Source organism: Eutrigla gurnardus, assembly GCF_963514095.1.
Source record: "Eutrigla gurnardus genome assembly, chromosome: 15".
NCBI lineage: Eukaryota > Metazoa > Chordata > Actinopteri > Perciformes > Triglidae > Eutrigla > Eutrigla gurnardus.
In genome coordinates this window covers 15315186-15341869 of record NC_139938.1, presented here as the reverse complement: position 1 = coordinate 15341869, position 26684 = coordinate 15315186, and the positions used below count along the sequence as shown (strand labels likewise).

Below are 26684 nucleotides of genomic sequence, written 5' to 3'. Positions count from 1 at the left end.
CAAGTTTTGCATTAGAAAAAATATCTCATTTTAAGAAAGTATGCCTTACTTTTTCTTGATAAGATATTCCAGCTAATTTTGAGCTAGAATGAACCAGAAAAAGAGTATAAAAATGTTTTACGATCGAGCGGGGCACCAAGATTATTTGCCTTATTTTAAGAGTAAGACCATTTGCACAACATCTCAATTCAAGAATGCCATGAAACAAGGACAAAAGTTTTTATTATTAATATTTTCATTTTCATTACAGGACAGTTGCTTGGTGAGATTGAAAACCATATGGGATATTATGCTGCAAACCAGCTGCAACATGATGTTTAGTTGCTATGCTGCTACAATAACTGATGTATTATTATTTTGATAGTGAGGTTCAAATCAAAACTGGCTTTTCAATCAGTTTGATTATGATGGATCTGGAATGCAGAAGTGCCCTTTTTTTTTTGGATGTTGAATTGAGCAATTGTATTGCAAAGTTAATAAAAAAAATTAACTGGGGCGGTCGGTGGCGCAGTCGATAAGGCAGCCGCCCCATGTACGGAGGGTCAGCCGGTGGCGCAGTGGATAAGGCAGCCGCCCCATGTACGGAGGCTCAGCCTCGACGCGGAGATCAGTGGTTCGACTCCCGGCCCGGCAATCTCTTTCGCGCATGTCTTCCCCCTCTATCTCCCCTTTCCACACTGTCTCTCTCATAATAAAAATAAAAAAGGCTTGCATGGCACTCCAGCCATAAAAAAAAAAAATTAACTGAGAAAGTTTTGGTATCTTGATTTAAGATATCACTTTACTAATTTATTTGTTATGCTGTTTTAAGAAATTATGTCTTATTTTAACTACTTTTATGCTCATTATCAATCCCAGATTAAGGTGTAATTTCTTAAATTAGTAAAGAGACTTAAATTCTAATTTTGAGTAATTTAATCTTGAATTAGTGTTTTTTTCATTGCTTGTTTTAGAAGAATTTGGATTAGTTTAAGATTTTCTGTCTAGTTTAAAGTCTCATTTTAGTCTTTCGGAGCTAAGAAATTTGGGCTTATTTTAAGAATTGCTTGTCAAGCAAAAAAAGCTTACCCCATTGGCAGATTTTTTTGCTTGATACAAGATAATTTGATTGAATATGAGAATATTTTACTTCTTTCTAGAAGGGCTGTTTTTGCAGTGTATGCATATAGTATTATACACAAAACACAACACAAGTGTACAAAAAAAATAATTGTGATATTACACTTTCAATGGGTCATTCAAGCATTCAAAATCCTAAGAAAAGCAAAAAGCCTGAAATAAATTTGGTTATGTTTATTGTGTTTTGTTTTATTTGTTTTATGTTGCAATGTAATACAATTTTCTATAGTATTTGAAATACAAGTGTTTTTTGAGAGCATCATACAATGCTCCAACATGTTAATATGCATGGGTATGTGCTACCTCCTTGCCAGTGGCCTTTTGTGCCTTGACATGGTGTGGTTGAGGGACTTCTGGTCCTCCGAAAGAACTAATCCTTTCAAGCAGCCTCCTCTGAGCATGGACTAGTAGAGGAGTTATGATCAAGGCATAACGTTCCCTGGGATAGATGTACAGATGCAGGCATACACAAAAACACACAAAGGCATGGGAACACACTCTGATATAGGTACAAATTTGCAAAAATATGGCAATGTTGTAAAAAATAGACTTTTGGAGGTAAATAGACACTCAATATGTTTTTAAAGGTTTCACATATGATTGCTGTATATATGCTATATGCTACTGTTGACTGTCGCTATACTAAACCATTTTATCAAATCTTACTTGCACTTGTTGATTCATAAAAATTGTCTCACTCACCGTGTGAATGAATTGAAAACTAAGGCAAAGTGGGCCAGGCTTTCCCACTTGCCACTGTCATGGAGACGCTCCAGAGTGTGCAACACCAGGGTGCGAACCCAACGCAGGTCCACCTGAGTGCTGTTATCCAGTGGGGCCGAGAAGTGAAGACTGGACTCTAGTTCCTCCTCAGTCAGGTCTCTGTCATACAAACTCCACAGCTGCACGAAGGACAAAGATGAAGCTTAAAGTCATAAACAGGACTGTGTCATATTCGTTTTGTAGCTGTAAATGTGTTATTGCTCAGATGACTGAATGATGATTGTAGTTACAAAATAAATCGTTGGTAGACTATAGATAAACATTGTAAACTTCCGTTTATGGTCTCAATCGCTAGAGTAAAGCCTTCTTCAAAAGAACATGATTTAGATTTACCCCAAGATTGCTCAGCATGTCCATGATTAGGTCAATAGCTAGCACCAGAAGTGGTGTGAAGGTGGTGTGCAGCTGGTCTGCTGTGATGGGGGAGGGAGGTTCAAACTGAGCAGCTCGCTGTATTAGGATAGTGATTCTGCAGCTTTGGTCCCAGACAGTCTGACACACATACTGCAGAGTGGTCCAGTGGCTGCCACGATGGGCCAACACCTGGAAAATAACAAAAATAGATACATAAATAACAATACCAGTATTGACACTGTATGGTCACATGTAATATTCACATTTCTGTACTTGTATGTGAGTGTATGTGTGTGCCGTACCATGGCCCTTTGGAGATGTAAAGCAGCTTTGTTAAGCGAGTCCAGCAGCAAGGCAGTAGTGCTGTGTGTCTCAATCTTCTGTTCCTCCACTTGAGAGGAGTCCACTGCCTCATCGCATCTCTCCTCTGAGTCATCCACTCTGTCTGCTGTCACATATTCCCTAAGACTGGGCTGAGAGGAGTCTCTCTCTAAGTCAACCTCTTGGACAACCTGTTTGGAAGACTGCGGTCGCTGTGGGTTCCTCTGCACCAGAACACCAGAGTAGGCCAGAGAGAAGCACAAGGGATTTAATTGTCCGTAACTGAAACAAGGACACAAAGAACATAACATTATAGGAATGAATATACAGAATTATCCATGTTTTTTAGAACAGGGTATCTTGTGAGTGAACCTGTGCTGCAGGGCTCCTCCATGCAGCTGGTCCAGGCCCTGGTAAAACAGAGCTAGATGGGCTTGAGCCATGCTGTAGTTCAAATGAGACTTCCACACCCTCTCCTCATGGCACAAGTTCCTCAGCTGAAGCTGCTTCTTGCGGCGTTGCACCACAGCAACCATCATGGTTAGAAGGTTCTCCACAGCCTGCATTTCCCTACATGCACATGGATAGAAATCCAATGCACATGTGGTTATGTGAACCCACATATAATTACATACAAACACAGACACACATACTGTACCTGCTCATGCTCACTTGATGAAGCATGCTGTGTGGGATTTTCTGCTTTAGCTTCTTTCTTGTGTCATAATGTGTAGGTGTGTTCTTGTTCTGCTACAAAAAGCAGCACAAAGTATTTGGGATTAGGGTTCATCGGCATGCAAAACAATACAAAAAAGCTTTATCTAGCACAGATGTTCAAGATATTATGTATGTTGTGTATCTATGGTATATGAACATGTTGGGTATTTGCGTGCATATTATTTTCACCTGTAGTGGTTCATTGCCGTTTTGAGCCTTAGGACTACGTCGTCTTTTACTCTGACTGTTTCCCTCCAAACATTCTGCGGACAGTCTCTTGTCCCGCCTGACAAAGATAGAACCATTTATATACGTTCAAGCCTTTATCAGCACAGAAGAAATAACTACTATCTGTAATACAGAACAGTATATTGTAAGTGGATAGTATTAATTTGAAGAGGACACAATGATTATGAAATTAAAGCTTAAAATCTATAATTGTACCATTTCTTATTTAAAATCGGTCAAGAGCTGAATAGTCAAATCACACCTGGAAATGCATTCAAACATGCTTTGTCCCCATTTTAACACAAGGTCTGGGTGGCCTTCTTCCATGGTCCTCTGGAGAATTAGTGCCGCAAACTCAATAAAATATACCTTACTTCTGAGCTTCATCACTATAAAGACACAAAACACAGGTTTGAGTGACCAAGACTAATTATTAGTTAAAAAGGTTTGTGAGCGTGTGCCACTTACCATTATGATAGGCATCATTTAATGTGCTGTTGGAGAACAGATCATACAATATGGTGGGATCTTCATAGCCAGTCAGTGGGAATGCAATCCCTACAGAAAAGAAGACAGGGGAGCTTAGAAGAAAATGCAATTTGGACCATTTATTATGCTTTTTAAATGTTCCCAGAAAAAAAGAAAGGAATATTATACAAATACAATAACATTTTACTGTACTTAAGTAGAATTTTTAGGTATCTGTACTTGAGTATTTATTTTTCTGACAACTTTTTACTTTTACTCCCTACATTTTAAAACACATATCTGTACTTTCTGCTCCTTACATGTTCAAAACAGACTTGTTACTTTAGTTTTAATGCATTTGAGGGGAATTATTTATTTTCTTATTAATATGATGCAATATTCAGTTAGCCATGCAATAAACGAGTCAGTAGAAATGTCCTTCATAGAGAGACATTTTACTTTAACTGTGAGACTTTGTACATTTCAGAGCCTGTACTTTTAAAATTTTAATGGAGAAGTTGAATCAGTACTTTTTCTTTAGTCAATTTGAACAAAAGTATCCGTACGTCAACTTGAGTATAAAACGTCTGTACTTTTGACACCTCTGCACATACTGCAGTACATATTCATTTATTTTACTATATTTTTTATCACTGATAACTTCAATGTGTATTATTTTCTTTCCCTGGCATATTTTGAACAAGCATGGCTTTGATCTTCTTGCTACACACACCACCTTGTTTTCACCATACTTTACTTTTTTTGAATAATGAAACTAAACTAATGAGTGAGGTTACCATTGTCTACAATGACAGATGCTTCAGTTGTGATTGTTTTCTTGTTCTTCCAATGCAGTGCCTTCAGCTGAAGACTTTTCATTTCCCGCTTGTTTGCAGCATGACTTGTATTAGCCTACACACAGAGAGAGAGAGAGAAACAGGCAAAAACAGAACAATATATTTGTTATTTTGTTGTATATTTAAGAATTTAATCACTAAATATATATTATATATATATATATATATATATATATATATATATATATATATATATATATATATAAATTGTAAAACAGCAAATAAAATCTGAAAATATACTGGATAATCACATTCATATAATTTCAGGAATTTAAGTAACTCTAAGTCTGATGCTAAATAATGAAAAAAAATCCAGTTTCCACTGTTCCTTACACGCACAGCTTTATTCGCAAGTCTACTGATCTGCAGCTGGGCGTCATACACCTCTTGGAGCAGCCTAAGTGCACAGTCCATCACCACAGAAGCCATCTGATGCTCTCTGAGCACTCGTAATGCCTGGTCAAAAAGGATGAAGGGTAAGACATTATTTTGTGCAAGGCTGCACCTGGTTGGTTCTGATCAAACTGATCAAAGTATCTGTAACACTTGACATAAATATATGCAGACACACCTTGGATAGGTAGTAGGTGAGGCAGGCTATCATGTGCATAAATGACTCTGAAGAGTTTCCATTCCTTTTTTGCTTGAGAAGGCCTGAATTCTCCTCCAAAACTATCAAGCATTTTTTTAGCACCTGCCCATCGGAACATAGATACAGACATATGAATACACAGAGATATGAATACTTTACAGTTTATATTATGTTACATTGTTGTATAACAGAATATTAAGATTTATATGGATGTGGTATTGCATACCTGTACAACAGGATCGCAAATGATCTGATGGAAGATTAGAGGTGCCAAGAGACCATAACAGCGAACTACAGCTTGCAAAGCAGCACTACCGTCATTCATCCACATTGCCACGTCCATGGCCACCAGCATTCGCTCACTCTGTGCCAGTCTGGCTTCCTGCAGACACACATAACTTATTTGTGTTTATGTTCATTTAAAACATATTACCCTTGCTCAATTCAATATCAGAAAAAAATCCAGATCATTTTTTACCTGTTCCCAGATAAACGGCCCATTGTCACTGAATGAGTCACAATAGAGTGATCCCTGCTGAATACTGATCTCTGTCTCAATGAAGATGGAAGTGAGGAACAGCTGACACAAGTAAGGAGATGAGTGATGCAGGGTCTGGACACGCAGTCTTCAGCATGGAGATAAAACAAAAGGAGATTTGTCAATGCAAAGAAAATACTGATTCCTTAACTTGAACTGTATGGATGTGTATCCCTCCTCACCCTGTGATAGCGAGTCTATCCTGTGTGCTGTCGGACACAGGGTCAGGGTAGGTATAGTGCATCCATAGTTCTCCGCAGGCTCTCTTTGCAACGGCATGCTGCTCTGTTTGAAATGCCACCTGAGGAAGGAGTCAAAAAAGCTACAACCATAATCCTGCTTTTACTCTGGCTCTGTGGAGTTAAGGGATATAAGGAAGTGTGCAAACTCACCGAGCACCACTGAGCTAGCTCACATTACAGCTTAGCCAAGGAGGATGCCATTAATGTTCACATTTTGCTCGAGAACGAGCTTGCTCTTACATCTTAAATGAACGCTTTCTTTTGTGGGGTGATACAGTTGGCAGGCATAGAAAGAAAATGGTTTGTACATAAATCGGCTCTCACAATTTCTGGAAGGAGGCAAAGCTGTTGAGTTTTTTCAAACTTATTTTTTGGGCGCTTTGATCACCACAAGTCAAGTGCCATCTAGTTCCATCCATCCATCCATTGTCTACCGCTTATCCTGTATTTAGGGTCACGGGGGGGCTGGAGCCGATCCCAGCTGTCATTGGGCGAAGGCAGGGTACACCCTGGACAGGACGCCAGTCTATCACAGGGCCGACATGTAGAGACAAACAAGCAGTCACGCTCACATTCACACCTACGGTCAATTTAGAGTCACCAATCAACCTATCCCCATCCTGCATGTCTTTGGACTGTGGGAGGAAGCCGGAGAACCCGGAGAGAACCCACGCTTACACGGGGAGAACATGCAAACTCCACACAGAAGGAACCCGGGGCCGACCCAGGGATCGAACCCTGGACCCTCTTGCTGTGAGGCGAGAGTGCTACCCACTACACCACCGTGAAGCCCGCCATCTAGTTCCATTATTTTCAAAAGAAGGCAGACTACTCTTCGGCGGATAGCTCAAACACTGGCAAGCAATTCAGACTGATAAATAGCACTACAGGAGGAAAAATATGTATTTTTGATTTTGGGGGGAACTGTCCCTTTAAGGTATCAAATTAGCACAGGGAAAAGCACCTAGACCCAGCAAGTGATGAGGGATGTGTGGTGACAAACTAGTACCAAGTTTCTACTAGTTATCACTAGTGTGTAGTGTACCTGTGCCAAGTGAGCCCACATGGAGAGCAGTGGTAGTGGCAAGGATGCCAGCACTGGTAATGTTGACCCTCCTATGGTGTTGCCCAGGAGCTTGCCCTGGCTGTTGTAGGCTGCTACAGCAAACACATAGTTCTGGTTGGGCTCCAGCCCCTCCACCCTCAGTATGCACTCGCCAGATACAGCTGGTACCTTGAAACATACAAAGTTAGACCTAATGTTATGGGCAGACAGCAGACAAGATGACAAAAATGTGTCCCACTGGACCTCTTCTGTGAAAGAGATACATTGTACCATATTTCCAGTTCCTGGCAGACTGCAGTCTCCAAGGCGGACTTTCCAGTTAATGCCCTCAGCTGCACGGCCGCACAGCTGGTACCAGCACACCTTGCAAGAAACAAGAAAAAAATAGAGATAAAGTATAGAAGTTGTGTTGTCTTGATACTCCTAGGAAATGAAAAACTCACTTGTCCCTCCAAGTCATAACGTGCTGGGGCAAAGGTTAGGAAGCGGTCAGTGCGTGAGAGCAGGATGGGGGGAGGTGGAGGGTTTTCTTCTTTCTCCTTCATCCCTTTATCTTTTTCAGCTGGAGCCTTCGGGGTGGTAGATAAATACAGTTTTCTCTCCTCCACCCCTGCTTTCTCTATCAGGGTGGAGGCCTCCTGACAAGAGCACAAGGACAAACCAGTTAAATAACGCTTTATGAAGGCTCAACTCAATCACCAGTCATCAGTATTCATGAGTTAAGCTCATGATAACCCTAACAGGGTATTGGCTCTTTGTGAATGTAATATAGTTCAACTGAATAATCATATTTCATCTAAAAGTAAACATATTTTGCATCTCTTTTCACACAAATGTACACATTTGAAGATAAAAACTGACTGTAGTGTGTGTGGAAGTATCATGTTTTACATAACATGCATAGTTGTGACTGTATCTAAAAAGTGTGAATGTTTGTAAATGTGGAACCTCCAGCAGACTCTTGATTTTGTTGCTGTTATGTGGCTCCATGTTGTTGTATGCCAGCAAGGCTTTCTGGATCAGGAAAACAGCTTTGGACACCTTGTTCTTCTTAATCCGACCCAACAGTTCAGACTCTGTGACTAAACACAACCAACAAAGGCCACAGCCACATTTAGACCCATTGTGTTTATAAAATTGTATAAACTCCAAGAAGGCAAAAGGCAAATGTATTAAAAAAAAATCACCAATTAGTAAAAGTGTCAGTGTGGTTAGCGAGTCTGACCTGCATTTAGCTGCAGTAACTTGAGGGAAGCCCTGTGGTGAATGATGTTTAGCTCTAGATGAAGGTCTTTGGCCAGAAGGAACACACATGTGGACTGAGTGTGTTGAGTGTCTGATTTTGCCTTAGTTTCCATTTCTTTTTCCTTCTCCTCTATTTCATTGTCTTCGTTTCCCTGTTCCGGTGATGTTGGGCAAGATAGGGAGTGAGTTGATGGAGAGAGGGGACTAAATCTCTATCCAAATGAGAGGATAAACAGGCGTTAGTAACACTCACACATTGTATTTTCTCAGTCTACACTAATTTATTTCAATACCATGTTGAGATCCTAACTCAAGGCAACACCTGGCTTGGAATGGTGTAGAATGAATAAATGTCAGACTGTGTATTGGACAGGTTGACTGCCTACCTGCATGAAGGCAGAGTCAGTGATTGCTGAGCAATCTTGGGGCAGCAGTCTGGCTACACCCTTTGCCAGAGCTTCAAGACCCCTATCCACCACCTCACACACCCTCTGAAGCAACTCTGTGTTTGAACTCTGTAAGCACACACATACACATTTTTTTTCAATATTTCTGAAAAACCAGAGACAGAATATAGCACATTAGTGTGTAATTTGGTTTAACATCACATACACTTTATATAATAATGTACACTTCTAATAAACAGAACTATCATTTTACAGTCAATTCATTAACATACCTCCAGAAGAGAGAAAAAGCTTGGCTTCACACCCTTACATGCTGCTTCACAAGCTCCTAGAAGAAGACATGAGAATAATAATAGAATAAAAATATTGTTACAACATGACGTGTGTGTGTGTGTGTGTGTGTGTGTGTGTGTGTGTGTGTGTGTGTGTGTGTGTGTGTGTGTGTGTGTGTGTGTGTGTGTGTGTGCATGTGTGTGTGTGTGCATGTGTTCAGTGCAAAAGATGCATGGTTTCAGTCATCCTTCAGACTGAAACTGACAAATGGAAGAACCTAATTCCTCACCTGGACACTGACTACCGCGTTCAGCTGCACTCAGTAGCAGTATGGCCAATGTGTGGATCATCTCTGCCATCATAATGCAGTCAACAGTTGCCAGGTCACAGGCAAAGGCCACTTCACACAGCATAAACAGACACCACAGCCACTGCAAACATGTTATATACACATGAAAAGAAATAGGACATCTACATTTAACAAACTTTGAAAAATGTAATAAAATATATTTTTATATATGTGTTTTATTCTGTACAAATTAATATTACAGCTCAGGAACATTCAGTCCTTTACTCCAAATATTAGATTTATTTAAACATGATATGCTGGAGAGTAGGGCTGTCACAAACAATATGAGATTTCCACTACAAGAGTATTTTAGCCAGGAGAATTACGAATTTAATTAATTAAAAAAAAAAGCTAGCAAATTATTTGACATGGTATTTGACAATACCATGCTCCTATCACCCTGAAAGTCAACCGTTTCAGTAATGCTTTCCTTTTTAAATACATACCTTGTCATAATTATCTACCTTATCAAGGTAGGGTGTAAACTCTAGGTTTTGCAGCTGATCCCTCTGAATCACCAGCTTCACTTTTCCCCACAGAAATAACACGACATCCAAAACTAGATCCCCATCAGGCTGTACCTCCTACACAAACACATACATACTTTATACAAACACTCCAAATGAACTATTCCTCTAACTTGTATGGTACTTGGCAGATCAACCCCAACACACACACACACACACAACATAGAAACTTACATGAGCAGAGCCACAAACAGACATGTGCAGAGCGTCTACCAGGCCAATGAACTCTTTACTCATTGAGAATGATGTCTTGTGTCCGTCTGTTGAAAACATAAAACAACACAACCACATCATACTTCTGATATTTCTGAAATCAGTGCTAGATATTTTGTGAACAGATAACTGAGGACCAGTGTTAAACACCTTATTAGTACCCAATCATTGTTATGAACAAGAAAACTCAATGTGTGTCAGCTAATACTTGACAAGAAGATACACAAGAACAGCAGCGTGGCAGCATGATGATTCATATGTGGCACAGTTTGACTTTTGATACCATCAATCATGTTATCCTCCGTACGAAGGCTCCCCTGGGAAGACAGGAGACTGTTGTAACTGACAAGTAAAGCCAGCTCCAGCTCTGCCCTCCTGAATGATTGACCTTCCACACCCTGACACAGAAGGAGACACTCATTCAGAGACACAGCACAGATTAAACCGTAAATTCAAAACATAAGAATGCACAAGTGAGAAATCATAGAAATGGAGTGTATTCCCCTTGTCTGAATAAGGAGATGCTTGTGTGCTACGTACAGACAAAACCTGCAGCATCTCTCTGGCAAGTTCAGTGAAAGCATCTGGTTGCTTGTACTGAAACAACATCTTGATGAACCTCATCGCAGGCATGATGGGTACTTTGTTTTCTCCTAGCAACACAAGATATTCACAATGATTTCTAAACCCACGCACAAACACCTTGCAACACATGATAAAGTGCTATACATGTAACCATGTCTGTAATGTGAGAAAAAAAACAGTGACTTACCTGTAATGGCTAAATCCATGAGAGTGGATGCTGGTGTCAATGCACTGAGACTCACGAGAGACTCACCAGAAAGTGCGACTCCTTCACAAACAGGAACATACAAGCACATTAATCAATACACAAAGTGAGCATTACGCACCTTAAACACGCAATTCAAATGCAGTTATTCTAAAAATGTGCAGCGCTTGTAGAATTCCCTTTAATTGTACATTTACTGGAATCATTGCAGAGTGATTTCTGTTATGTGTTTGTTTTACTAACCAGATAATAAACTGATGCCAGCAGACAGGAGTTCCACGATCACCTCCTGCATTTCTGGTTCATCTGGAACCCTCGTCTGCAGTGGGCTCCTAGTGCTGTCCCAAAGTGCTTCCAGGATGGCCAAGAACTGCGCTGCACTGCTGTCAAACAGGTCCATTAGCAAGCCCTCTGTTTTGGTACGAGGCCATGGCGCCTACAGTAGGTACAGGGGGGCATACAAGGACACTTAAGGACACCATTTTTTTCACACTGAGTATGATGATATGGCAGTATAGTGGATCTTATTACATTGGGTATGTCCGCCAAGGTGTTTCTGATTCTGATTTTGACCATGGATTTGGGTCTCCTTCTGGTCTCAAACACTGCACGCTTGAACATTATGGCAGAAAGCTGAAAAAAAAAGAAAAAAAGATCTGAATCACAATTTTCTGATAAAAACCAAAGAAGAGCACATCAACAGGGTGAAGGTAAAACAACAAATCGTTAGATTGGGCACAGAATATCACAAGAAATCTCCTAGATTTTCAGAGGACAACCTGCCTTAATAGAGGCTTCTTTGTAAGCTCTCTGAGACTCTCTGGTGGCAGAAACTTCATTCTGCTCCTCCAGTGTTGCAAGGTCATTGATTTTTCCAAGGGCTCTCCTGGCAAATTCCTGAAAGCATTTGAAGAAACACAAACAACCCCACAAATGGGGAATAAGGCATTTAGAATTCAGTTTAAGAAATTCCATTTAGGGACCTTTTCTGAAATCTGATGCCATTACATTTCACAAAACTCAAGTTGTGTAATTAGTACATGAATATAAAATATCTTGCTACAGCAGATAGATTGACATCAAAGCAGACTTTTCTATATAGCCTCAAGGAATCTTCTTTAAATCAGACTAAAACCAAAGTCTGATTTGTCAAAAAGAAAATCACAGACTGACGTATTTAATCAGCCTGTGAATAGTCTGTTAATATCACAATGATTGTGTGCTTGTAGGTGTCAGGATGCAGATGACGTGTCTTTCACCTCTGCCTGCACAGGAGCCTGGTTGTCATAGTAACAGTGGCAGACAGCACAGTAGAGCGTGACAATCAATGGCAGATACTTAGTAGTCATCAGAGGAACAGACAGCTCTAAACTGATGCTTGCCCATAGAAGGTACTCCAGTGCCTGGACAGGATCATAAATGGTGGCATAAAGGGATCATGAGACACATAATTATATCTACATAATAAATCACACAAACTTCTGGTTATAGTGCATTATCTGCATGTTTTCTTTCTGAGTAACAATACACCAGAGGGAGTATAAGGACACCAACCAATGTAAAGAAGAAATGGATTCTTTGTAATCTCACAAACTGCATTAACCAGATATGTATGGTTTCCAGATCTCCCAGCCTCATTATCAACATTTCGCTGCCTCGTTAATTTTACCTTTCCATTTAAAGTGCATCAGATTTTACAAAAAACAATCTTTTGAAGTACCTGTGCACTACAATTCATGGTCATCAGGTAACGGCAAATGGTGTAGATGTGCAATGAACCTGGATCAGAAGGAAGAGAGAAAGAGGTTAGTTAGTAAAATAGCAGAGTAGAATATTTTAATGTACAACTTTATTTCAAACAATTAATTATGATTAGTAATAAACTGCCTGATATGTCATTTTCACTAAATCTTGGTCTTGAAGAGATGTACCAACATATTACTCACTGGATAAGAACCTTTCATCAAGAATGTCACAAGCCTACCCTTTTGGGCACATGTTCAAATTATTCTCATCCAACCAAAGACTGTGCAAAACTGCAAAGTTGCACTAATATACCATTATATATTTGCCACCAGAGGCGCTCATGTTGCTGAAATGCCTGCATCATGACCCTGATGAAGTTCAGCACTCCCAGCAGTTTACAGAGTCCCTTCTGGCTGAGGACACGGTGCCTTTTCTCCTGCTCAAATATACACAGGGCACAGCCCTGCAATGCACGAATCTACAGCAAACACAAGCACATACACAACCTATGTTATATAATGTTAAGCAAACATCTTAAAATATAATTGACCTATTGCTTTCAGGTGGTGAATAGCCAAATAATTTGCATGCAGGAACTCACTGCACACAAGCTCACACAATAGAGTGTACCTTCATCGCAAACGTATCTTGATCTGTATCAAAACCTTCTGGGAAGAAGACGGCCATGAAGCAGTTTACGTCTGTGATGTCAGTTATTTTAACTGAGTTGAACTCCTGCAGGTGGAGACTGTAGCCCTGCCAAAAAGCGAGCTGGTACAACTACAGATGAAGTGGAGAGGGAAGAAAGCCGTGAAGAGGCTATTATTGTAGAATAAAACAGGTAATTTGCCCCAACAACTAATTCAAGAATATCTCTTTTCCATCCCAAAGATAAGAGATCATAAGATTATGACATACATGACCATGAACTGTGAACCGCAAGCATTTGGCATCATAAATCACATAATTTAACTGGCTAACATTCTAATAAACATACTATGCACAAAAAACAACAATAGGGTTCCTTTTACCACCCTGATAATATTGTTTGCTGACATTATGAATGATATCAGCAAGGCCGCTGTGGATTACCTTTATTTCAAAGAGAAAATCTGCTATCTGCAACATGCGCTCCTGGTACATCTTCTGAGGCAGTCGTTGTTTGTACTTTTTCCATATCTCCACCAGGATTTTAATCCTTCGAAATTAAATTCAAATCACAAACAGGCTCATGTTAAAATCATAGTGAGAAAACCTTATTTCACAATGCTCCTTGTGAAAGGATAGCCTTAAGGGTGATATATCCAAGACCCCAATTTATGTAAAAGCAGCTGTATTGCAGTAGAAGCTCCAGCAGCAATAATATCTGGTGGCCCAGAATTTGCGTTAGCTAACATTACGCACCTGCAGTCAAACGTGAAACCTGCAAGCCTGTTTTGCTAACCTATGACTAATTAAGGTCGTAACAAATTAATAAAATAATAATAATAACACTTAGTTACGGCCTTTTCTACTGGCGAATGACTGCAATTGGCGTAGCTAAACAAACTGTTTCGCTGACTTCAAAGTGTAGTTTTGGAATAAACTTGTGCATTAAGCTAAGTCAGGCGGCTAACCATAACTTTGATTAGCTAGCTAGCGTCAACGCTAAACTATGTTAAGCCTCACCCTTTAGCATAAGAGCCGTTGTCTTGGCTGGACGAAGACGCGACTCGTCTCATCAGCGTCACGAACGAGTTAACGTCTCGTTTAAAGGTCGAAACAACTGGGTTTCTTTCATCCAGTTTCCCATAATATGAAGCCGGTAACTCCATTTCTGCGTCTACAACAACCAACTAACGGACTTGTGTAACATAAGCTAACTAAAGCTACTGGACACATCACCATAGCAACGACCAGAAACAGACAGGAAGCTCCAGGTAGCTCACAAGCAAGTCAGTTGTATTTAAACCCTGATTAAAACAGACAATAGTCTCAATGAAAATAAATAATGAGTGTTAAATTGATTCATCCACCTGTTGTGTTTTTTTTTTTTTTTGTAATTCAAGTTTTTATTTATTTTATCTCTGGTGTATGACATTAGAACATTTTACATTTTCAGACATCTTATGCACGTTACATGAGGTGTCAGTGGCATAGAAAAACAAAAATAAAATAAGAATACCACATAAATTATGTAAATGATATAAATGATGCGATGATGCAATGATGTATAGGGGACATATTGATGCATTCACATAGCTGGAAAACATATACATACAATAGGTGGATACATACATGTTGGATACACTCAGAAAACGGCGTTCAAGCTGTAGGATCATCAGTCATAGTGATGTGAGTCCAAAACAAGTCCCAGTCTGGTGCCTTGACCTTATTCTTGTTATTCATCTTGTCGAGCATAACTTCATATGAAGCTGTTTTTACCATAATGTTTATCCACTCTTTTAGTTCAGGGGCTTTAGGTGTTTTCCACAGCTTAAGTATTGCCCTGGCAGCCGTTGTAGTCCCTGCCATGATTACAGAGAACTCTCCACTTGATATGTTTACTATTTGGCTTCTGTCTCCTAATAGACATAACCTGGGAGATAACGGTATGCCACTTCCCAGCCATTTGCTCAAATTGTCCAGGACTGTTTTCCAAAAAGGCTGAATAACAGGGCACTCCCAGATACAGTGTAACAGAGTACCTATATCTTTCTGGCATTTCCAACACAAGTTATTGTTCATTATGCCGGCTCTATTTAGTCTTTGTGGAGTCCAGTAGTACCTATGTGTTATTTTGTATTGTGTAAATTTCCCTTTAGCTTCCCTAATGAATTTCCCGTTGTTAGATATGATTCTTGTCCATTCCTCCTCATCCATCAGACATCCCAGGTCCCTCTCCCATATCGTTTTCAAGCCCTGACAGCTATCGCTGAGCAGTTGGTTTGTTGTTCTATAAAATATAGAGGCTCGGCGATGCTCCACAGGCAGCATGAAATAGTCCATGATGTGGTTTCCATCTTTATACTGAATCTTGGATGTAATACAGTCTCTGATCTGTAGATATTTCCAGAAATGCTCCTTTCCCTTAAGATTGTATTTCGTTTTTGTATCAAGGAAAGACATAAACACACCTTCCTCATATAGATCAGCAACATGACATAGTCCATTGAGGTGCCATTCCTTCCAATATACTGATTTCTTCCCAATGCTTATCATGGGGTTGTGCCACAGAGAAGAATATCTCTGTTTACAATGTGATAATTTATGCATTTTATGTATTTTGATCAAGATCTCTTTGGAGTGAGCCATAATAGGGTTCACTACATTACGAGTAGACTGGGATAATCTATCAATAGGAGTGAAAGGGGATGATATCTTATTTTCAATAGTAACCCACTCTAGCTGGTTGTCCTTATTCCAGTGTTTGGCTAATTTGGCCATTTCAAAGGAGACATAATATAATCTCAGGTCTGGCAACCCAAGGCCTCCTCTGTCTCTAGGAGAGCACATTTTACTGAATTTAATTCTGGGTCTTTTCCTGTCCCATAAAAATTCTTTAATTATTGTATCATACTGTTTAAAGATCTGAGGTGATACATTTACTGGTAACATCATAAGCACATAATTAATTTGCGGAGAGACCACCATCTTTATCACATTGACCTTTCCCCATAATGTAAGATTAAGTTTCCCCCATTTATCCAAATTAGTTCTAATTTTTTGCAATAAAGGTTCTAAATTGAGTGAAGGTATTTCCTCCACTTCACTACTGAGTTTGATTCCCAAGTATTTCATCCCTTTTGACATCCATTTAAAGCCGAAATTTGTCAGTACATTGGAATTGCATAAACCAGATATAGGCATAGCTTCCGACTTTGTCCAGTTAATTTTATATCCTGATAATTTAGAGTAAGATTGTATCGTGTTCATCAGGTGTGGTATCGAGTTTAATGGGTCTTTTATCAGCATCAAAATATCGTCCGCATATAATAATAGTTTGTGCTCTTTCCCTGTTGTGGTTTTAAATAGTAGAAGGTGACTTTGCTAAAAGGATCTCATTGGTGGCAGATAACAGATTGAATGTGTGCAGTTCTGTTCAGGTCAGACAACACGGGTCACCACTGGGAGGATGAAGCCGAGACTGAAAGAATTTTGGTTGGCACAACCGTTAGACAGTTGGAGAGGAGTCAGGGCTTCATATTTTACATCTGAGCTCATAGCAAAATGATACACGCCGAGAGTGTCGCCTAATGCTGTCGCATACAAACTCATCAATTCCCATTCAACCTCACATCCATTCTGCACACAAACCTAAAGCTTCTGGCACTCAGATCACTGCAGGCTAATGCTCTGGCAGCTATTCCTCAAACAGACACATGCAGACAAACACACACACGTACGCACACACATACACACAATCACACACAGATCCAGACAGGGGCATTTCCTGGGGAATGAGTATGGGGGCATCAGCAGTACTCTGAGCCAGTGTCACCTCCTGACTGGGAGAAGGGAGAGGCAGAGACACAGAATTATGAGGGGGAGAGAGAGAGAGATAGAGGGAGAGAGAGAGAGAGTCACACACACACCGTCACACAGATGAAACAATGGGGGAGATGGAGGGATAAACAGTTGACATCATTGTTCCAGAAAGATCAGCCAGTTGGCAGTCACTATGCAAGTGTACATGGGAGGTTATGGAGGGGAGGGGGGGGGGGGACGCAGAGGATGTGGACAGAGACAGAGCTCGGGTGGGATGGGAGGGAAAGGCCTATAAATGCGGTGCGGGAGAGCACAGCAGCACCCATCTCGGACCGAGTCGAATCAAGCGTCCGCCTTATACGCATCGCTTTTACATCTCCTCCAACCTCATCATCATGGATATCCCCATCCAGTACCCCTGGTACCGTCGGGCCTTCCCACGTCGACTCTCCGACGTCTCCATGGCAGAAAGTCTCACCGATTGGCCACTCATTTGGCCCTTCCCCTGGTCCTTCCCCTGGATACGCCCTTCATTCACGCGCTGGTTCAACTGGCCTGAAAATGGACACGGTGAGGTAAAGTACCTGTGTCCTTAAAATAATGAAATTGTCTGAAAGTCATCTGCTAACTGAAAATAACTATCAGCAATATCTCTTCTAAAATAATTTTACATTAAATCAGTAACTCATCTACTGCAGTGTTTATAATTATGTGACAGGCCATAAGATGCATTAAAATGAAGACATCTTTAAAGGGGAGATTTGTATCCATGATGCCAGTCCCTCTCTCTCATTAGAATATGGGTTTTGCACTGAGATGACAATAACAAGCTTGTGTCTGTTTTCACGGCTCGCTTACTCAGGCTGTGGGCATGCACAACACAATTTGTTCCTAACAGCTGTGTTGTCTGTGCAGATGCGCATTGAAAAGGATCGCTACATCATCTTCCTGGATGTGAAGCATTTCTCCCCCGAGGAGCTGTCTGTCAATGTCAGCGACGAGTTCATCACAATACAGGGCAAACACGAGGGCAGACAGGTGAGGTCAGAGGGACCGGATCTGCAGAAATAGTCACATGACATTCATATGGTGACAGATTACTCATATGCCGACTCTGATTCTGTTTCCAGGACGACCACGGCTTCGTGTCAAGAGAGTTTCTGAGGAAGTACAGGCTTCCTGCCGGCGTGTCCACTGCTGATGTCACCTCCAGTCTGACGTTTGACGGCATCCTTACAATCACGGCACCTCGGTCATCTGCTGGCTCAGAGCGCACTATTCCTGTGTCCTGTGAAGACGGAACAACGAAACAGAAAATGTAGAGCAGAATCCGACGCTCCTCACCTTGTCTCACTGCTAACCAAGTGCTGCCTGTTTTTATATTTAACCTGTTACAGTTCTGTTGGCAGTTTAGAAGAAGATATAAAGTAGGCAGTGCATACAGGTGTCTATAAGTGCCTTCTAGTGAACTGGTATCTAATTCTTAACTCACTGTTGCTCTGATATCTCTGCTAGACAGTGGTGCTTACAAACCAAAGATTAATTGTGCTCCTAGCAGAGCCTATTTGACAACGCTTTGCATAGACAATAGTGGTGTGAGGTGAAAGATGAAGAACTTATGGGAGTTAATTTCCCGATGGCGAGCCGACAGAATCCCTCTCCAAAGCGTATCTCTCTAACAAAAATATTCACACCTCTTGGGGCATGTTATCATGTATTGAAACGCATTTCCTTTACTTTATCAGGCATTTTGGGAAATGCTCTGCAGTTTAGTGACAATATTTTTAGCAATTGTTTATTGAACCCAACCTAGATGCTGTACCTTTTAGTTTGAGGGGCTAATATGTCAATTAATGGGAGTCTCAAAATTGTCTACTGAAGCTGACAACAGACTAAAACAGTACCCACAGTAGTACTGATTAAGTGGTTATGAGTAAGATAACTGTGCTTTGTTTATTGTTTTACTGTTGGTTTCTGTATGTGTGAAGAGGAGGTATATGCAGTCATTTTTTTGTTTATTCGCTAAAAGAAAGCTTGGACCAAAGACTTGGACCAGATGTGTGTGAAGACGGAGGGTGAATGAGCAGTAGGGAAAGTACTGTGTTTGGAGACAGATAGCTTTTATGACTGGGCTCCGTTTCCTGGGGAGCATAGCCTCTGAGCTGCTAAGGAAAATGTGTGTGAATCTTTGCGAGAGTGAGGGCATATGTGCTTGTAGATGCAACAGTTACAGCCCTATCATTCCTTAATATTGGCAACAACCCCCTGGCATATTAACAAATATGAGAAAACAAATAGAATAAATGTTGATACTCAAAACCATACTGTGTACCGTGTTCAGTTTCTGTTTACAAAATAACTTTGCATAACAAGGAAGAATCACTCTTTCTTCTTTGGCTTAAACAATCAAATATTATGCATAGAGGTTTTTATTTGTTTGTGTCAGGTCAAGATGTGCATAATTTTCTTATTTCAGCGTTATTCTTTAAAGTGAAAAGTCCTCCGTAATGTAATCAAACATTCTTGCTTCATAGCTGCCTAGTGAATTTTCATTTTTGTTTTTTGTTTTGGTGAATTTACTATAGTTGGTGTGTTATATGCACCACAAGATCAGCTGACACACATTTTCTTTTATGAAGCAACTTCATTGAGTTAAACAAATTGCATGAAAAAAAAAATGTACAATTCATTTAGCACATTTAACTTTAATACTTTGACATATACTTGTAATATCTGCAACAGATGCAAACATGATGGGGTATTACAGGGAATAAAACCTTGTTAAGCAGCAACAAACCTTTCTTCAGCAGCCTTAAATCTGATTGCAATCTAGAATGCTTCTTATTGTGCAGAGCTGCTTCTAAATTTGCACATTTTTCAACAGTGGATAAGCAAACCTACATATTATAACAATGTGTGTAAGCAGAAATATGATCTTGCTATGTAGATGACAAGCGTGTTGTTCTCTTTATTGGATTAAGGCGAAATCAGTTACAGTAGAAGTCCCATTTCTGGAAACAAGAAGAGAGGTAGAATTAGGTGAAAGCATCACGTCATATAAATGTGTGTTGACGTGTGTGTGTGTGTGTGTGTCTGTGTGTCCACCTACGGTCGTCTTGACTTCGGTGCTGGCTGGCATAAGAGGATGAGTCTCCTCCACTACGCTGCTGGGGAAGTGTCCGATGCGAGCCTCCTGCTGTCCGTAATAGGAGTCTTGTACCTGCAAACAGATGATATCGACTGAAGTTATTGAAAGCATCACTTTTGATGAAACACTGAAACACGTCTCGGTGGCGTTCAACAAAAATACCCAAAGTCTATTGGAGCTGCATCAGAGCAAAAAGCATTCATTTCTCACTTACACTGCCGGCCCAGAAGAGGTTCCCTCGGTCCTTTAGCATGGCATAGACATAGATGAGCTGCCCCTGTCTGATGGGGATGAACCTGCAGTCTCCAGGGTAGTAGTCCTGAAGTGCCCGAGCTATCAGGATAGGATCTGTGCAGGAATATAGAGGGAGGCATGATATTGAGAACTTTTACAGTTCAAAATCTGTGTCACATTTCTATTACAATTTTAAAAAATCAGCATGTGCAATATCATTCTTATCATTGGCAGTTCTAATGTGGTCAAAACAATACTGAGTGCAGCAGTCACCGGCAGCAAATAGAAGGTGGGGAGCATGTGCTACTTACGGCTGCATTCGGCATCAGCGCAGAGTTTCTTGTCAGAGAGTTTAGTCATCTGCCTTCCAGCTTCACAGGTTGCGAGCAAAAGCCACACTGACAGAACAAGCCAGAGTTTGCAAGGCATGGCTGTGTGTGAATGCACTTAAATGATCCGATGGTCTCCTGGTGAACGTCTGGTGGGCTTTTTTATTCCCTTTTGTCTGTTTGCTGTCTCTGAGAAGGAGGTGCAGTGATGGCAGTCCCCCTTTTTCTACTCTCCCTGCCCCCTTCATTTCATACATGAACACACACAGACACAGAGCTCCTTTCAAACTCAGGTAAACAGGATGGGGGATGGCGAGAGGAGGGAGGGGGGGTTGTACAGACCCTTGCTTGTATCCTGTCCTCACCCTCTCTCTCCATCTCTCACGTTGCGTCACCCCCACTCAAACAGCAGTGTAAACCTTTCTGACAGCACATTCCTCAGTTAAACTGTGATTTCTTACCGTTTTCAGCCACTTGATGTCAGTAAACACCGGTTTTGCCATTCCTGCTCTGTTTGCACTCTTTACCTTTCAGGAGGTGGAGCCACAAGCTGTATTTACATACCGTATGTTTTCACTACCAAGGAAACCAGCTGAGCCTCTCTTATGCAAACACTCCCAAACACACACACACACACACACAAACACACACACGTACATACACTCACCAAACAGGAAGACCGTACCTGCTTGGTGTGAGTTGGCTGAACTGTAAGGTAAGAGCACAGACTTAATTTTTGTTCCTCCGAATGGGCTAATAGAGGCTCTGTTATTTTTCATAATGAATATGGATGATGTTGGAGTAGTAATTACTTCACTGCTTTAATTCATTCATTATTTCAAACAGGATGGAAGCATGGTTTCATGCTGTGATGTAATCGCAGGTGAGAGGACAGATGGTGAAGTCACAGCTAAAGACTATCAGGACTGAGCAGACAGACTTTACAACGCAACTATAATGTGACAGAATGTTCATAGAAACAATCCTGATGTGATTGGTTTTATTATATGGTGGAAGTGTCTTTTCAAGCCTTATTTTGTGGTCGAAAAAACACAGCACCAAGACTAAGACTTGATTACTTTAGAGACTTCTCTAGGATCATTTAAGACTTTGTCGTATTTATAGAAACTAGTGGAGAACAAAATCTTTGGAATTTAGGGAGGGGAGCGAAGATAATAGCGGAGTTGGTATTTCGGTCAGTAACAAAAGCAAATGTCAGACAAAAGACCTCCTTAAAGGCCATGTGAGATTGTATTACTAGAAAACAAGTCTGACAGTCACACAAGTTATCATGCATGTCCTGAATTTCACAATGACGTCCAATACATCTGTTTATGTTTTGATGTGCTATCGATGGACTTTTTTTTAGCCCACAGTTATCTTGGAAGAAGACAAGAAAGGATTTGAACGATACTGGCATTAGAAACTTTGGCACCACAATGAAGAACACGTTTTAAGCAGAGACGAACCTGGATTACAAAAGTGAGAAATAAAACTCATCAACCCACTCTGGAGCAAATCATCAAGAAACACAAAAGGATTTTACAAAAAGGAAGAAAGGCGATCCAGCTGCCACCTGTGTGATCACAAGTCCCCGACCTGGGATGAGGCGGTTTAACTGAGTCCTATCAACGATGTTCACCCCCAGCAAAAACAGCCTCCCGTCACCCAGTCTGGAGGACTCCTTCTTCCCTCTGTCCCCCTCCTCCTCAGTCTCGCTCTCCTACGCTCTCCCCTCGTCCACACCCTCGCCTGGGAGCAGTGAGAGTGGAGGAGGGATAGAGACGGATCTGATACTGGCTGCTGAGTTGGGACAGGCGTTACTGGAGAAGAACGAGGAGCTGGCAGCATCTCTGGAGCAGAGGGAAAGGGAGCTTGAGGTGAGGATAAAGCTGGTGTCAGAAAAATAGTGAGATGGGAAGAAAAGGAGCACACGTTTTTATTATTGCTTTCGGTATTTTTCATGTAAGTAACTTAAATGCCCTCATTGCAGTGCAGGTATGAATCTGAACATGATGTTTTACAGTAGGAAAAGCTCAGGTGTCAATAATAAAAGAGAATGATGGATGAACTCCATTAAACTGCTTCAGTTTCAGGGTCCTGACATACAGAGCCGCCATCAGCACCTGTGCTTTGCCTGCTAAATCTAATTGTCTGTTGAAAAGGAACTATTCTGTTTTTCAAGAGCTGGCTTCTCTGGATCTAATCTTGCTGTTTACAAACGCTTTTGCTGCCTGAAAAACGGACATTTGTTGTGATATCCCTTCACATTTATGACATTTCAATATGTGATATTTCCCCCGTTGCAGGCTTTACAGCAGGAGAAGCATGTTCTGCAAAGGAAGCTGGAGATGAATGAGCTGACTACTGGGCAGAGAGAGGCAGAGCTGACCGCTGATTTAGCCTCCATGAGGCTTAAAGTGGAGCAACATCACAGTGAGGGGCGCGACCGGCGAAGGGACGAGAGTGAACAGCTGACTCAGTTAGCCAATCACAACCAACGCTTGGTTGAGCAGCTGGCAGAGGTTTGTTTATACCTGGAGTGAAAACTCACCCTTGTCTGTGGCCTAATAAGCTGTTTACCCACCAAAGAAAAGATCTTATAATAAACACAATCTAAGTGTACATGTGTGCGGGAACTTTCCGCATGTCTGTGTAGTCACGTCACAGTTATGCCGAAAGAAAACAATGTAGACTAGCAGGTTTATTGCGTCCCATCTTCGTCACTTATTGAACAATAGCATTACGCAACTTTTTCATCTTCCACCCACTTAGGCTGTAACACTGGAACACTCCTTGAGGACTGAGCTTCGTTCCCTGAGAGAAGAGATGGATGAATCCTCTTTCAGCCGAAATATCAACTTCACACAAATAGCCAACATACAAGCGGAGGCAAGTCACTTCTTCATGTTTTGCACAAGCAAATCGATGTCAAAGTAAGAGGTTCTGTTTCAGTGTCATAAACATGCAATCTTGAGTTCTGCAGGATTGTAGGTCATACACAAACATCACCACGTTTCAAACACAAATTATAATACAATGTGAAAGTAGGGAGAGCTGTTTTTAAGTGATGTGTGGGGCAAGTCCAAGTCCAGTTTCAAGTCCTGCCTTTGTTCTGAGCTAGGTTTCTATATAGATGAAACCAAGTCCTTTCAAATAATTATGCCTACTAATTAAATAACCAAGGCGGCATTGTTTTTCGGGCCAGTGTCAGCTGGGATCGACCGGATGGATGTTTTGCTCTCAAGTTAGGTGGAGTCAGATTCAAGTCTACGTTCATAGTCTGCAGCTCTGTTGCCAAGCACCAATGGTGATATTAGCAGTATATTAAAAGACTTGAACGGCCTTGAAGTATCATCTCAAAGCATCATAATCTGGCTATACTGATACATTCTATACATTCATTCAACTGCATTCTTTTCATGTCATGTCATTTCATCATTTCTTCATTATTTTCCCGTTTGTTCCTAACAGAACAAAGTTTTGCAAGGGCGGCTGTCACACATGGAGGCACAACTAAGAGCTTCACAGGAGGAAAGTGACAGACGTCGCACGGAGAGAGAGAGGCTGAGAGACAGAGTGTCAGAGCTACAGACGAGACTGAGAGAGAAGGAAGCAGAGGTGAGGATCGATGGCTGAATACACGGTATTACAGATTAACTAGCGTTGAAAGATGAGGGAACCAGAGGGAGAACCATGTGCAGACAGATTACTAGTCACTAACAAACGTCACTAGCCCAAATCGTGTGAACTTCTTTATTTGTGTGTATGTGTGTGTTTATGTGCTGTAGATAGAGCAGGAGCAGGGAGTGGTGTTTGAGTTGCGAACCGTGAATCGCTCTCTACAGCAAAAAGCTCTGAACCTAGGAGAAGAGAGCATTCTGGACAGTACACAAACACAACCTTTGTCTCTGCATAGTGAAATTCAGCAATCGCAGGTACAACGACACTGGGAAACTGCAGTGACTTCTGATCTTTTGATACTTTGAGGCTAATACCGATATCCAACATGTCTAGTAGTAAGCGTTTGTGACCTTCCTGACCTTTCTATCCGTTGTGTTGTTGTGTACATGTCTAACCAGGTCAAAGAGGCTCTCCTTGCTCACTCCTCAGTCCTGCAGGCAAGAGAGGAAGAGATACAAGCGCTCACAAAGGAGGTCTGTTAAACTGTAGACGACCATTAACATAGTCTCACAGCAGTTTGGGAAATAGACAAGAAATGGTTTAAAATGGCTAAAACGCAATGTTTCAGACTATATACAGGTATATCCAGACAGACAGTATGAGAACAATTATGTTTTTTTTAACATTAAAGCATGTAAACATGATTTAGTAGAATCCTAAAATACAAATTTGAACATGAAAATGAGCATAATATGTCCTTTAAATTTGATAGAGATATGATGGAAATGTGAGTATTTTTGAAAAGGAAATATATTGTAATTGAAAGGCTATTTCAAACTTTGCAGTTGCAATCTCAAAAAAAAGAGCTGGAGTCTTTGAGGCAGGAAATCGAGCCGTTTAGAAGCAGTCCTGAAAAGCCAAGCTACAGGTGAGGTCATACAACAACACCATATTGGTCGATTTGAATTATTCTGATTTCATTTGAGCTCACAGCGATAGAAAATGTGCTAATTTTCATATCGATGTGCAGTTTCTTAGAGAGTGAGTTCGCCACGGTCTGCCAAGAGAAAGAATCACTAACTCAGCAGCTTCTCAACACCATCAAGCACAAGGTGGTGCTGTCTCAAGAGCTGGATGCCTGGCAGGTGAGTCTGTGTGCAGGTAGAGACAATCCTACACGACATCAAGTCATTTTGTTCACAAGAAAAATATTGCTTTCCAATCATCTCGTTGCAGGACGACATGCGGTTTGTGATCAACCAACAGGTGAAGCTAAGGGAGGAGGAGAGACAGAGGGAGAAACAGCAACAGAGAGACAAGGCAGGACTTCAAAGAAGCAAATCTTTGAAATTGAAGGGAGAAGGAGGGAAAGGATTCTTCTCCTTTTTCAAAGACAAATAACAGAAAAAGAGCGGCAGTCTGAACGGACAGAGTATCAGTCTTTATCTTTGCCACTGCAGGTTCTGCAGCCAGATACACTGGAAATGTTTACATACCTAATATTTTATTTGTATATATGTATGTACAGTATATAATTTCAGAATTTAGGATTTTTATATTAAAATTGAAAAACAAAAGTCTCTATTGGGTGTTTTATAATGTTGGTTGTGTCACAATGATATCTTAATGCTGCATTTTTAAAACTTTCTGTGTGTTGCTAGCTTACAGATAACATCTGGAAACTATGTAAAAACATACATATTGTCCAGCGGTTAAAGGCAAATTCGCTTAACTTGTTTGCCAACTATTTATAAATCCAGCAGACATGGAGCAACATGAATTAGGCGTCTCTGGTGCTTCTGGGCAATAATCACTATACAATATGTCTCTTTAGCTTACTAAATGCTCAACTATGTACAGTGCTAAAAAGCACCGTGGTGCTGAGGGTATTCAGTTAGGCTGGTGGCAACCACCTTCATGTTACATGGAGACACTTGATCCATAGTTAATCATAAAAATAATGATTAGCGGGGCTTTAAAACACAATGTTGCCATCTCTACAGATCTGCAATGTATTACATATCATTAATACTGAAGAAGAAGAAAC

General features: G+C 40.8%; 4 protein-coding genes across 5 annotated transcripts in view; 2 read left to right on the top strand and 2 right to left on the bottom strand.

The window, feature by feature from the left end:
- Window positions 1–14649, bottom strand: part of cfap54 (cilia and flagella associated 54) — a gene marked incomplete at both ends in the record, with an annotated part of 108605 nt that extends 93956 nt beyond the window's left edge. The window contains 37 exons of the mRNA XM_084028182.1: window positions 1423–1558; window positions 1822–2021; window positions 2236–2445; window positions 2559–2859; window positions 2950–3147; window positions 3236–3327; window positions 3484–3580; window positions 3785–3911; window positions 3991–4080; window positions 4788–4902; window positions 5187–5303; window positions 5419–5541; window positions 5666–5821; window positions 5918–6065; window positions 6160–6278; window positions 7265–7453; window positions 7556–7648; window positions 7729–7923; window positions 8234–8367; window positions 8511–8682; window positions 8917–9045; window positions 9210–9265; window positions 9500–9641; window positions 10024–10143; window positions 10261–10346; window positions 10583–10697; window positions 10840–10952; window positions 11072–11152; window positions 11333–11525; window positions 11621–11722; window positions 11873–11986; window positions 12349–12492; window positions 12810–12868; window positions 13148–13313; window positions 13466–13615; window positions 13928–14033; window positions 14504–14649. Of these exons, the coding sequence (XP_083884308.1) occupies window positions 1423–1558; window positions 1822–2021; window positions 2236–2445; window positions 2559–2859; window positions 2950–3147; window positions 3236–3327; window positions 3484–3580; window positions 3785–3911; window positions 3991–4080; window positions 4788–4902; window positions 5187–5303; window positions 5419–5541; window positions 5666–5821; window positions 5918–6065; window positions 6160–6278; window positions 7265–7453; window positions 7556–7648; window positions 7729–7923; window positions 8234–8367; window positions 8511–8682; window positions 8917–9045; window positions 9210–9265; window positions 9500–9641; window positions 10024–10143; window positions 10261–10346; window positions 10583–10697; window positions 10840–10952; window positions 11072–11152; window positions 11333–11525; window positions 11621–11722; window positions 11873–11986; window positions 12349–12492; window positions 12810–12868; window positions 13148–13313; window positions 13466–13615; window positions 13928–14033; window positions 14504–14649 (5034 nt within the window). The remainder of the gene's footprint in view (window positions 1–1422; window positions 1559–1821; window positions 2022–2235; window positions 2446–2558; window positions 2860–2949; window positions 3148–3235; window positions 3328–3483; window positions 3581–3784; window positions 3912–3990; window positions 4081–4787; window positions 4903–5186; window positions 5304–5418; window positions 5542–5665; window positions 5822–5917; window positions 6066–6159; window positions 6279–7264; window positions 7454–7555; window positions 7649–7728; window positions 7924–8233; window positions 8368–8510; window positions 8683–8916; window positions 9046–9209; window positions 9266–9499; window positions 9642–10023; window positions 10144–10260; window positions 10347–10582; window positions 10698–10839; window positions 10953–11071; window positions 11153–11332; window positions 11526–11620; window positions 11723–11872; window positions 11987–12348; window positions 12493–12809; window positions 12869–13147; window positions 13314–13465; window positions 13616–13927; window positions 14034–14503) is intronic.
- Window positions 14650–17605: 2956 nt separating this feature from the next.
- Window positions 17606–19616, top strand: LOC311025897 (alpha-crystallin B chain-like). Its single transcript, XM_084029050.1, has 3 exons — window positions 17606–17877; window positions 18218–18340; window positions 18433–19616. The coding sequence occupies exons 1-3, from the start codon at window positions 17698–17700 to the stop codon at window positions 18622–18624; spliced, it is 495 nt and encodes a 164-aa protein (XP_083885176.1). The 5' UTR covers window positions 17606–17697; the 3' UTR covers window positions 18625–19616.
- A 211-nt stretch (window positions 19617–19827) lies between these two features.
- On the bottom strand, window positions 19828–21234 carry mia (MIA SH3 domain containing). The gene is made up of 4 exons (XM_084029051.1): window positions 20996–21234; window positions 20665–20798; window positions 20412–20522; window positions 19828–20313 (listed from the first exon to the last, which is right to left on the bottom strand). The coding sequence occupies exons 1-4, from the start codon at window positions 21111–21113 to the stop codon at window positions 20290–20292; spliced, it is 387 nt and encodes a 128-aa protein (XP_083885177.1). The 5' UTR covers window positions 21114–21234; the 3' UTR covers window positions 19828–20289.
- A 397-nt stretch (window positions 21235–21631) lies between these two features.
- Window positions 21632–26217, top strand: bicdl2 (BICD family like cargo adaptor 2). Of its 2 annotated transcripts, XM_084029043.1 has the most exons (10): window positions 21632–21728; window positions 22383–22893; window positions 23323–23538; window positions 23789–23905; window positions 24488–24634; window positions 24805–24951; window positions 25096–25170; window positions 25483–25565; window positions 25668–25782; window positions 25874–26217. In XM_084029043.1, exons 2-10 carry the CDS (start codon window positions 22648–22650, stop codon window positions 26036–26038), a joined length of 1311 nt encoding a protein of 436 aa, XP_083885169.1. In that variant the 5' UTR covers window positions 21632–21728; window positions 22383–22647; the 3' UTR covers window positions 26039–26217. The 2 variants fall into 2 exon arrangements, with proteins under 2 accessions (XP_083885169.1, XP_083885170.1); XM_084029044.1 differs by lacking the exon at window positions 24805–24951.
- Window positions 26218–26684: the final 467 nt, after the last annotated feature.

Excerpts from the sequence above, each read along its gene's own strand:
- bicdl2 (XM_084029043.1), top strand. The coding sequence starts at position 22,648 with ATGTTCACCCCCAGCAAAAACAGCCTCCCGTCACCCAGTCTGGAGGAC. Across the intron at positions 22,894-23,322 it reads AGAGGGAAAGGGAGCTTGAG|GCTTTACAGCAGGAGAAGCA; the intron begins GTGAGGATAAAG and ends CCCCCGTTGCAG. Across the intron at positions 24,952-25,095 it reads GTGAAATTCAGCAATCGCAG|GTCAAAGAGGCTCTCCTTGC; the intron begins GTACAACGACAC and ends ATGTCTAACCAG.
- LOC311025897 (XM_084029050.1), top strand. The coding sequence starts at position 17,698 with ATGGATATCCCCATCCAGTACCCCTGGTACCGTCGGGCCTTCCCACGT. Across the intron at positions 17,878-18,217 it reads CTGAAAATGGACACGGTGAG|ATGCGCATTGAAAAGGATCG; the intron begins GTAAAGTACCTG and ends TTGTCTGTGCAG. Across the intron at positions 18,341-18,432 it reads GCAAACACGAGGGCAGACAG|GACGACCACGGCTTCGTGTC; the intron begins GTGAGGTCAGAG and ends TTCTGTTTCCAG.
- mia (XM_084029051.1), bottom strand. The coding sequence starts at position 21,113 with ATGCCTTGCAAACTCTGGCTTGTTCTGTCAGTGTGGCTTTTGCTCGCA. Across the intron at positions 20,523-20,664 it reads ACCTCTTCTGGGCCGGCAGT|GTACAAGACTCCTATTACGG; the intron begins GTAAGTGAGAAA and ends ATCTGTTTGCAG. Across the intron at positions 20,314-20,411 it reads GCACCGAAGTCAAGACGACC|AAATGGGACTTCTACTGTAA; the intron begins GTAGGTGGACAC and ends TCTTGTTTCCAG.